General features: G+C 34.2%; 1 protein-coding gene across 1 annotated transcript in view; it reads right to left on the reverse strand.

Annotated features, from left to right (window-relative positions):
• The window catches only part of CFAP47 (cilia and flagella associated protein 47), a 419,927-nt gene that overhangs the window by 279,609 nt on the left and 128,048 nt on the right, over positions 1-12,270 (reverse strand). Inside the window, exons 27-29 of the mRNA XM_064483196.1 lie at positions 8,415-8,515; positions 4,474-4,599; positions 3,088-3,316 (exon numbers count right to left, since the gene is read on the reverse strand). Of these exons, the coding sequence (XP_064339266.1) occupies positions 3,088-3,316; positions 4,474-4,599; positions 8,415-8,515 (456 nt within the window). The remainder of the gene's footprint in view (positions 1-3,087; positions 3,317-4,473; positions 4,600-8,414; positions 8,516-12,270) is intronic.

Genomic DNA, 12,270 nt, shown 5'->3' on the forward strand with positions numbered 1-12,270 from the left:
AAAAAAGAATACAATTTATTTTAATGGGAAAAAATCATGAACAGACTCTTTATGATGCAGCATTTTCAAATGACCAAGTACATGTAAAAATTTTCTTAATATCAACAGTAAGATTTCAATTCAAATAACAACCATCAGAAAGAGCTAATATTGAAAAGACTGACAATATTAAGTACTTCCTAGGATGTAAAGCAACTGGAACTTTCATGTATGACCGTGGGAGTGGAAATTGGTAGGGAATAAATCTACAACAAAAATGAAATCAGGAAAAGGAACATTAGTATACCAGAAACTTTCAAGACTATAAGACAGAGAATGGATAGAAGTGTATTGAGGAATAAGTTACAATGATGGACTGCACAGCAGTATGCTACAAGGGAAAAGGAAGCCCTTTTTCTCAGAGGAACTTAAGACAGGCTCTAAATTGAGAATTGGCAGATGCAGAGGAAGGAAGTGAACTGGGGGGTAGTAATCATGATGATTAATAAAAATACTACATATGGAAGAGATATTTGAGAAGGCATGCATCCATAACATAAAAATAGGATGCTATTATGAAAGAAAAAGACAGAAGGAAGGAGGAAAAGAGGTAAAGAAAAGAGGGTGAGAGACAAAGAATAAAGAATTAAAGAATGACAGAGAGTTCTTAGAAAACAAAACTATAAATATCAATTTTAAAATGTTATAGAAGACTTGAAGAAGTAGTGAAGGAGATCTACAAGTATAAGAAAGCAAAATACAGAAAAAGATGAAAAACATTAAGACTTAATTGAAAGTGATACAAAGGATTAGTCATGCAGGTTCACCATCATTCTAAAAGGAGATTAAGAAAGAGAGGATAGAGAAAATAGAGACAACAAAGGGAAGGAAATAGCAGAAAAGGAGGCAGGGAAAAACAGTTAAGAGATTAGTTTTGTAAGTGAAAGGGCTACTGAATGCAAAGCAGATTGAATGATATAAAACGTTCCCACACTCAGAACTTATTGCCATTAAGTTGTAGAATAAAAAGATTAGCAGAAAAATGGAAACCATAAAATAATTTTGAGAGAATGAACATGGTACTCATGAAATATGACAATAGATTTCTCATCAGAAACAATGAATGATTCTAGATGATAGGGTAATGTAGGAGACATCGAAGAAGGGCTGTAAGCATTGCCAACATTACATGTTCCTGAGAAAGTATCTTCTTAGCCTCAGAGTCCATGATCCAAAGATTCCAAATCAAAAAATAAGCACTAAATAACAATGTCACTTGGAGAAAGTGTTTCCTTATTCAAACTTTTTTGGTTGTTGGCAGCTTCCTTTCCAGGGCTAGAGAGGCCTCATACTCCTTTAGAACTGCCCTTCCCCAGGTAGTATGCATGGGCTGTTTCCCATTTATTAAAATAGCGAAGTTCTCAACTCCATTAGGAAACAACCAGAAGGCCAGTGTGAATATTAGTAGGGATATATAACAGAAACTTACTAGAAAATCATCTAAAAATATAAAAGATTTTTAAAAGCTTATATTATTTGATTGAGTGAGCCCACCTCTGTGAACTTTCCTATATAACATCCAGAAATGTCTATTACCATTTATAAACAGATATGTTCAACCTTGGCATTGTTTTTAACAAAATATACAACAAAATAACATAAGTAAATGCCAAACAATTCATGTGAGTGGGCAAGTAAATAATAATGCATGAATGCAATAACATATTATACAACAAATTAGCAATCATTATAAAAAATATGGAAAATTAAAATGAAAATCACAAGCTCTATAAAAAACAACAAAAATAAGAACACTTAATAGAAAAAAATTCTGGGATGCATCCAATGTGGAACAGAGACAAATGTATAGATCTGAAAATAAGCATGCCATTCAAGTTTGAAGAAGAAGTAAATCACAAAGAAAAAAACTCAGCTTTAAATAATTTAGAAAACACAGAAATGAATAAGTGAATCCAAGAACTTATTCATTATATGGGACATAAAAGTGTATCTAAATCAAGAAAAAATAAAATTATAAGTTAGGAAGAGACTATAAACATATAAACCATAATACCACTAGTTGCAACTGTTAGATAAATTTTAAATGTCCCATCAACGATTTACCTGAAAATGAAAATAAATCATTAAAATTTACTCAAAATAGATAAAATTTTCAGTAGAACACCAAAGCCAAAAACTGAAAAGTTGTAAGATAATAACTTTTCTAAAAAATTCCCTGGAGTCAGATGATTTATGATAGAGCCTGTAAATATTCAGTCTATCTGCTGCATTAATTTTCCCTCAGCATAGGGAAAGATGAAATACTAGTGAATCCATCTCTAAAGCTGATATTGACCTATTATTTAAAAAACTGAAAAAGAAAACTTAAGGGAAAACTATAGACTTAGTGTAACCGAACTCACTCCTGGGTAGAGATGCAAAAATTCTCATACAGCCCTTCTAGTTACATAGATTAGTACTCTCCCCTATGGTGCTAGCAAGTTACCGCAGGGATGAAAAAGGAGGTAGGAAAGCTCTAAGAACCACTACACTAGCAATATTATAACAAGGGAAGTGCCTACATTTCTATTAAAATTAACAAGGGAATTAAGTGACTGGATATAACAAATGCAGTTATAACTATTTTAGATATGCTGAGTAATAAAACACACGAAAGAGGTAAATGTATTGTCAAAGAGGAGATAGTGTCAAAAAAATTGTCTGTCTTCCTCACTAACATCACTTGCTATCTGTCTACATGACTATACTCTAGATTGAATCTCATTTATATAGAAATGTGGAGTCCCCAAGTTTTTCAAGTTTTAAAGGGCTCTTCCTACTCATAGTTCATCTACTGACATTCTGCAGTTGAAGAAACTGAGGTTCAAAGGCTTTCAGTGCTTGCCTAAAATCATAGGATGTTTAGAAGAAAAAAGTATATGCATACTAAAGAATTTTTATTTGCATCTTTTTGCTTTAACAGCCTCCTCATAATTCATCAGTTTAGAATAAATGATTTAATGTTGTTTCACTTCATACAACCCCAATAAATAGCTATCTTATTATATGAGACAAAGTAAGGGATTCAGATAAACATATAGCTGTTACCTTCTTATAGTCTCTGGAATAGACAGAGAATGGGGTCCTTCAGGCCAGCCAAAGAGACTGAACCAGGTCTGAGCTGCATCTACAACCTTCTGAAAGAAGCTGTATGTTTTTGTTCCTTCTTCAAGAAAAAAGAATTGCTCGTTTTTCGCCTCCTTTTCCACAGATCTGTTGCCTCTCCTTGACATTTTACTTCTGCCTGACTCCAATCTTTCAGGTATTATTTCCATTCCTAAAATTCACATTTGTTTATAAAGAAGGGTTACTTGACCATACAGTAAAACAGTCTGTCAGCTAATGCTATCTGTATGTAGACAAATAGAGTTTATTCTGCAAATTATTCTGTACTTTCAAAGAAATTATGAGTCAATTTATTATATCTCAAAATAAAGAAAACAGATTTATTTTCAAATGCCCAACAGAAATACTTTAAAAAGAGATAAATTTCAATAAAGAAAAGCATTAAATTTTCTCTTGCCATAATGATATGTGAAAACATTCCCTCAAATGGAACCTTTTATTATGTATGTAAATATTTTGACAATTCTTCAGTTTTACTCTTTAGACAGAATTAAACCTTAGCTGAAAAACTAATAAAAACAAAATACTGGTTTTAAATGCAAAATGACTTTCTATCTAAGTGAAGCACTTCAATAAAACAAAACATTTTCGAGTCAGAGAAATTTTCAAGAATGCAAAATGATTTTATCATATTTTTTCAAAAATATCTGCCTGTGTAATGGTACAAGCACAAACTCATTTCAAAACCTCACAATATTTAATTTGGTTTAGTCCATTCAATAAAAACTGAAAATGTTCAATATTATCCAAATTCAGATAAAAGAATATTTGAATAGTTAATTGCTAATTATAATATCAAATTCACATATTTATCTGTTTGTATCTCTTTCTAAGATAGGCAACATTGGATCCAGCTAAATAATTAGGAGACCAACCCCTAGTTCAGCAGTTCTCAAACTATGTACCAAGGGTAACTGTATAGAGGGGCATAACAAATTTATAGGGGTTTTGCTGGATATTTAACGTTTTAGTTAAGTATCACTACAGCATCTGTTGGATAACATATGAACTAATACTCTTGGGTTTTTCTACCAATCAATTTAATAAATGGAACTGCCTGGTACATTTTTTGGCCTAAGGGAAAAGTACTAAGGTACTAAGTACACCACGAACCAAAAACAATAGAGAATTTCTGCTCTAAATCATTGGCGAGTCCTCCCAAAGCAGATGACCCACTCAAAACTAATGACAAATTTTCTTCATAGATTTTTTTATTACCTGAAAAAGTCTAAGTTTTGAATTAAATAATATTAAACAGATCATGTTAAGGATTGGGTCTAAATGGTACACTACATATTTGCCACATACCAACAAATAATCTTCCTTTTGCAGTCCCAGCATCACTAAATTTACTAGGAGCAGGAGAGGGTAATCGAGCCTGTCGGCTGGGAAGCAGAACTTTGCTTTCAGTCTTCACAGAACTGGCATCCTTATCTACAAATGACATATTGGATCAGAGTAGGTCAAACAAGCATTTGTAAATTCACCATCAAATTACTGAAGTTGAATTTTATATATATATAATTATATAAATTATATTCATATATATGAATTAAATATATATACATACACACATGTATATACATATACAGTACAAAGTAAATGGAAAAAGTCTCAATGCCCATTACACATGAAATAAGATGTCAAATAAGAAAGAAAATAGTGATATGGTTTTCTGAATTGAATTAATTTTATAAATAAGACAATAATTATGGTATATGAACAATGAACAATGCTCTACATTAGCATAAACAAGAATATGTAAAAACTTTTCAATGTTTCTACACCCAAATTTTTGGGATTGCTATATACAGTGTTCACAATCAAATATAAGAAGAGTGTCACTAACACAAGAAATTTCTTCCTAGTTTTCTTAGTTAATTTTCTGAAATGAAGTCACTTCTTGGTTATAAGCTGATACTGTTTTGTACAACTTTTGACCTCTATTCTAGTTATAGTTGCTGTGCATATAGTAGAATTTGCCACTATGGTAATCCAAACCCAACTGAAGGCAATGCTGACCAAGAAAAGGCAGTACATGTCACTCAAAGCCAGGTATCTACCTACCTACCTATCTACCTATTTATCTATCTACCTACATACCTGCCTACCTGTCCAGGTATGTGTGTACATATATGTGTGTATACACACACACATTCATAATCTAATTGTCAGAGAAGCACAGTCTGTGCAGTTAAAAAGATCTCATTTGAAAGTTGTTAAACCATAGTTATGTTATACAAGTTCTCTGAAACATGTGTTTTTATTTGTAAAATGAAACCAAAGGTTCTCAGCTCATGTGTTTGTTGTGAGGATTACTTTATAGGCAATAACACATATAAATAAACTGGAATATACTAAGTTTCTTCCACTGTTTCAATACAAAGCCATTCAGAATTTGCCAGGGAACTTTTACCCAGCAGGTGTGCATATCTTCAGAATGCTAAGCCACTCTAGACTTCACAGAAGTGAGCCTTAGGAAATTCAATGACAGAATGATTTGTTGTTGACAGAATGATACTTCATTTGGCAGTGTCTTCTCAACTCACCATCAAATGACAAAAAGTTCCTAGTGAGGTACAAACCCACATCTGTTTCCTTCAACTAAAATCAGTGATTTATATGATAGTTTTTATTTAGCATATTAACTATAACCAGTTAATCATAATTCCTTACTTTTGGATATATTTAGTACATTTTAAGATTTCACTTTTACTGAACATATACTCTAGAGCGCAGTAGCTAAGTCTGTAGGCTCTGTTGTCTTACAAATTTGGTTAGAATTCCCTGGGTGCAATGTGCTCAACCTCTCCATGACTTAGTTTCTTAATCTGTAAAGTGAGATTAGTAAGAGTATTGAACCAGAGTTGTTGAGGACTAAGTGAAATAAGAAATATAAAGTCCTCAACGGAGCACCATATGCCTGGGAGGCACTAAATACATATTATAAATAGTTATTATACATGTTTCTAAAGATATTATAGAATATTTAAGAATCATGATGTCTTTCTACAGTAATATAAATTACCCAAATGGATGCATTACTTTAAACGATCATCATACAAACACAAACACTACTCATTTTTTTCCTTTTAAAGATATAGCAATATTTTGTACAGTAATTCCTCATTATTTGGGAGGAGTATTATAAAAAATGTAAAAGAGTGGTAAAGTAACAATAATAAGCTATAATAGCAATAATAATGAAATGATGATGATGATGATGATGATGATAATAATTCTTGCTACTCTCCTGCCATGCACATTTTGTTTAATAACTGAGGTTTGAGGATCTGAGAATTAAAGATAAAAGCATATGACAAAATGGTGAGGTTAGAACACAAAATAGAACTTCTGCCCAGGTTCTGTGACTCTTTATCCTCTGCTCTATTATGTTGTGTTATAATCTACCCCCCAAAATATTAGAGGGATATAAAAATATAACATCAAGATTCATCAGAAAAATGTTTTAAAATTTTGAGAATGTAAGTAAAATTTGTCACCTATATGTGCTGAAAAGGAACAATCAAAGAGGTGAGAAGAGACCTGGGGAAGCATGGTATGGGGAAGCCCAGAGAGAGTTTGAAGGGAAGGGGCGGTGGGGCGGTCAACGGTGTAAATTGCTGTTCAGCAGTGCAGTGACAGCAGTTTAGTGGATCTAACAGCCTGGTTTCCTTTGCTAGTTTTCACCCTCTCCCTAGGAAATCGAGTGGTTTATCTGATTGATAAAGGAGACACGCATGGCTTAAATTTGGGAACAAGCCCATCCAACAAGGGGATACAGTTTCCTCTTTCCTCCCAGATGTCATCCTGCACACTCACCCAAAGCAGCTAAGAGAAGGAGGCAGAAGTTGGAGGGCAAGAGTAAGCAAGGTTAGCTGATTAAGCAAGGTCCCTAGATAAGATTCAGATAAAGCAAAGACCCAAGGCAGGAGAGAGTCCTGTCTCCTTGACTTTGTGATGGGCTCCAAGGCATGCTTGGCATTTGGAAATTCAGAGTGTTCCTACCTGATAGTCTCCAGTTTTTCTGAAAAGTGAGGGAAAAGGTTGTCCCCTGAGACTGAGGCAAAATAGGATTAAAGAGTTTTCAGAGTGGTAATCATTTGAAGGAGCAAGTGGAGAATATGAGAAAACAAAGAAAAGACCTCTAATTCAGCACTGAAACTTAAGACTTTGAAAATCTACATGGGGAAAATTTTTTCCCACTCTCTATCCTTTCGCTTCCTCTGAAATGTACTCCATTAAGCATCCTCCTCTGTGTCTTACATTTCAAATCGCTCCCTGCCTGCAACTTCTCTTCTATTACTCTTAGCTTCTCTCACTGTTTCTCCTGCAGCAACTCCTAGTTGGTCTACTGATCACTCTCCCACTTTAATTCATCTCATATCCCAACTTTGCTTCCTTTCTAAGTCACTGATCAAAACCCCCCAAATCCACGGAAGGGCTCCACTGTTACAGAATAAAGGATGCAGTGGTGTGGCCCCATACTTACACTCTCTGCTTTTTGTCTCCCATCATACCCCCATGTCTTTGCTATATTGACCTTTTGTCCAAATTATCCTGTTCAAATCAAGATCATCATTCCTCAAACTCTACACAAATGTCATCTCTTCTATAAAGTCATCCAAACCTCCAATGTGAGTGAGTAGAGAATAGCCTTTGTTTTGTTGGAGGTTTACAGGGACACCATGACCTGGCCAATGGGGTTGACTGCAAGAGCAAAGAACGCCTGCAGCAAGAAGTTTGCAACAACCAACCACACCCTCTCCCTTGTTTTTTGTATAAAAGGAGCCTGTATTCTGACTAGAGGAGGATGGTTCTCCAAGACATTAGTCTGCCATCCTCTCGGTCTGCCGGCTTTCTGAATAAAGTCGCTATTCCTTGCCCCAACACCTCATCTTCCAATTTATTGGCCTGTCGTGCAGTGAGCAGAACTAGTTTGGACTCGCAACATCAGCATTAACCTCTGCACCACTCCCACATTCCCAAGATGCCAATCAGCTCATACACAGAGCACTTAATTTAATCTTCTTTGTGTTAAGTTATTTATGTATCTTTCACTAGAATGTCAACTTTTGCAATAAGAGACACTGCCATATTCTACTCTCAATGTTAAACATAGCCCCTGGTAATGGAAGAAGTTTAGTAAACATCTCTTAATTTTAAAATCACTCCATTTCTAGATGTCAGCCTTGGATGACAAGAACATATACACTAAGAGTTAGAGACAATAGTCATGTGTAACTTACCATTCTTTACAATAATTTTCTGCTTATCAAGATGAATTGCCATATATGAATAAATAGTAAGAATGCAGTTTTCTGCTGTTGCAGCAACTGGAAGTGAAAACCTAGAAGTGAAAACATCGTATTTCAATAAAATAAATTTTTCAGATGCAGTAAATACAATGAAAGATTTTTTAAGTGTCCTGGATGCCTTTAATGATCAAGACATGAATTATTCATCATTTTTCTTTCCAGCTACTTTGTTTTTCCTAACCTCCTACTGTTTTAATGGTTTAAGAATATTTACTTTCATTTTTTTAATTTTTAAAAAATTCTATTTATTTATTTGGGGGGTAATTAGGTTTATTTATTTTATTTTTAGAGGAGGTACTGGGGATTCAACCCAGTACCTCCTGCATGCTAAGCATGCACTCTACCACTTGAGCCATACCCTTCCCAAGAATATTTACTTTTAAAGCTTTTAACAGAGATGATAAATTTCTCTGTCAATTATGCTCTGAAATATAGTTTGTAATTAAGCAGGTTCACAAACAGATTCAGGAAATTTTAGAATTGAAGAAGCCTTAGAGTTAATTTACTCATTTTCTTCTATAGAAGCTGTGACAAAGGATATCTAGCCTCAGATTGTTACTACTAGGGAGACACCACAAGGATGACACTTATGACTCACAGACAACCTATTTCATATCTAGAGAACTGTGACTTCATATCCAGGCATTCTTTCAGAGCAAAATGGAACAAAACCTACAATCCACATTACATTCTTTCAAATATTTAAATACAGCTCGCTGTAACTTCTCTAAACTCTCTTTTCCAGATTGCAAACATTGAGAACATCAAGAGTTCTCTCAAATACAAGGTCTCCAAATATTTCACATAGCATCTTTAGATGACTTTCTCTTAGATGACTTTGTTTGTGTTTGCCCTTTAATGTGTCTGAGAACTGAAAGCAATACTTCAAACATTATTCAACCAGTAGTGAGTACCATTACCTTCCACAACCCGCATACTCTATTTTATGAAAGCATTGTGAAATTGTCTTATTATTTTTACCAGCCACAAAACACTCTTAGACTATACTGGGCCTGTCTAACTTATGTGACAACTCTGTCCTCATGCAACTGATTTTTTAATAGAAATACTATATTTTATATCTATATCTCTGTAATACTGCCTTATTGGTTTCAGTTCTGTACCACAGCATATCAAGATAATTCTACTCTTGAATCAGCTATCATATTAGCTCTTCTATCTAGTTTATAGTCACTGGCCAAGGTGAATTGATAAAATTTCATGTTATAGCCCAAGTTAATGCAAGTAAAATATAGAATAGGATGAGACCAAGAGAAATCTGTAGTTGAAATGTCATGAGTTGTCAAAAGACATTAAAATAAACATGTTTTATGTAAATGAATTGATTTTTACCTCAGTACTACATATGATATTTCCCCCAAAGGAAAGTATTATGATTTTCCCTGTATCAATTAATGTGTATTAAAATATTATGCAAAATATACAGATTCAACATTGTCTTGTTTAACCAACCCTATTCATTCCATTCCATCAATCTAAACACATGTATTAGATGGCCCTGTTCAGGATTAAGTTGTGTTTTTTTATCTGTTATTTTTCCAGATGATTTCCCCCTTAAAATGAAATTTTAAATTCCTTGATAGCATGAATCACTACTTCCACAAATTATGTATTTATGCTAAACACAGCAACCAATCAAAATTCCATGAACTGACCAACAATGGTTAACAATATTTTGTAGATTAAATAACACAGTTTATCCACAGACTCCATTATCATCGCTATCTTAGAACCAAAAATATTAAGTTTGTTTTAACAGTGATTGCAGCAGGAGGAAAAAAAAGAAAAAAAAGAAAAAAAAAAAGACAACTCTAGCAAATGCTGTGTATGTTCTGCCTTTAAGTCCTTACCCCCAGTGTATAATCTCTCTGTGCTGGGCTCCCATCCTCTAGGTGGGCGTGCTGAAGTAACTGTGATCCTCTTCAGAGAATTACTGCTGGACTACTGGAGCTTCTGAAAGTCACAATTGTCTTAGGAGATTATGGTCCCCTCTTGCAGCCCACACCTCTGTGGTGTGGGAGTTTGACAGTCCGGTCACTTTGCTTCCAGTAGTGCAAAAATTGTGAGATGTAACTTCATCTCTAGCAAACTCTATGGGATCAAGCTAAGGTTGGGACTTTGACTGAAATATACATTTATTTGGGATGACTGATTCCCTGTTCTGCTTCTCTTATCCCCTTACTCTTTTTTTTCCCCCCTCTGGGAGCACTTCCTTAATAAATCATGTACCCATGAGTCCTCATCTAAAAATTAGCTTGTGGACAACTCTACCAAGATAACTACCAACTGAACAAACAAAAGAAGCACTATCACTTGAAACATTTATAAAATGGTACAAAACTAAGGAAAATAAGGTTGAAATAAAATTTCATTCTGAGAATGAAGTGGGAATAAATATATCTTTTTTTTTTATAGAACTAGTTTTTCAGAGATGATGTGATTTCAGACGCTCCTCAGAGTAAAGGATAAATAACATATACAAAATTCATTTGACCATATCTGACCTTATTCTTCTATCAAGCACATGATACAGAAATTATACAAGTTAATACAATATGGGAATGTGGACGCTTTATACATTGACGTCATTATTATTAAAAATTCACTAAAACAGAAAAGGGACTTTCAGTTGGTAATACTAACATGCCACACATTAAGAAAAATATTTCTGGGAAAATAGGGCACTTTATGGTATCTTATCTGAGAATAATGGTATTATTTATGGATTCTCTATGCCAATCCATATAGACAAGAACCATTAGTGATAGAGAATTTACTCTAAAAATACTCAATATGACAGTAACAGTGAAATGAAAAGGCACTCTGACATTATGGGTTTCCATTTCATTCTGGGATTTAAATAGTAATTTTCAGGCATGAGTGATTTATTTATTTTTTTGTTTGTTTGTTTGTTTTGGGGGGGAAGGGTGTAGGTAATTAAGTTTATTGATTGATTGATTGGAGGGACTGGGGATTGAACCCAGGACCTCGTGCATGCTAAGCACATGCTCTACCACTGAGCTATACCCTCCCCCAGGCATGAGTGATTTAGAATGCTTCACTGGACCAAAATCAGGATGGAGATTCCAGGTAACAACAGAGTTGATATGATACAGATGTTGATAAACATGGTGGATATGGGCTCATACTATTTGTGGCAGCTACTGTGCTGAGCATCTAACATGCATTACTTCATTTACATAAATCTTCTCAACAGTGTTAGAGAAGACCTATCATTAAACTTCTCAGCCTTTGGTTACAACAGCAAGGTCCAGAAAAAGGCAATAATTGTTTAAAGTCACACACTTAGAAATCAGAGGGTTCAAGGTCAAATTCAATCTGCCTGAAACAAAGCTATGATATTAGCCACTGCATAGGAAAGGTTATCTTCCAGATCTGTCTTGCATAAATGCTCAAAGTTAGGAAGTCTACATAAAATCATATATATGATGATGAATGTAAACACAAACTTTTTTCACTAACTTACTTCATCAATTATCTCATTAAATAGTGTGCCCTTTTAATACTTCTGGTTATTCTAATAATGTTAAATTACATAAGTTCCCATTAAAAACTGGCTAAAGCTATAAATACTCTCCTGGGCCCTCAGGAAGAAAAATTTGACTTCAGATGCTCTTCTAAGTAAACCATAACCAGCATTTACAAAACTGATGTAAATAAGTTCTCCTGTTGGATGCATAAAAATTCTCCTAGAGGTGGAAATTTTGAAGTTGTGCACAGAAACAAAAGGTACTGCTGTACCTTC

This window comes from Camelus dromedarius, chromosome X (assembly GCF_036321535.1).
Source record: "Camelus dromedarius isolate mCamDro1 chromosome X, mCamDro1.pat, whole genome shotgun sequence".
Taxonomy (NCBI): domain Eukaryota; kingdom Metazoa; phylum Chordata; class Mammalia; order Artiodactyla; family Camelidae; genus Camelus; species Camelus dromedarius.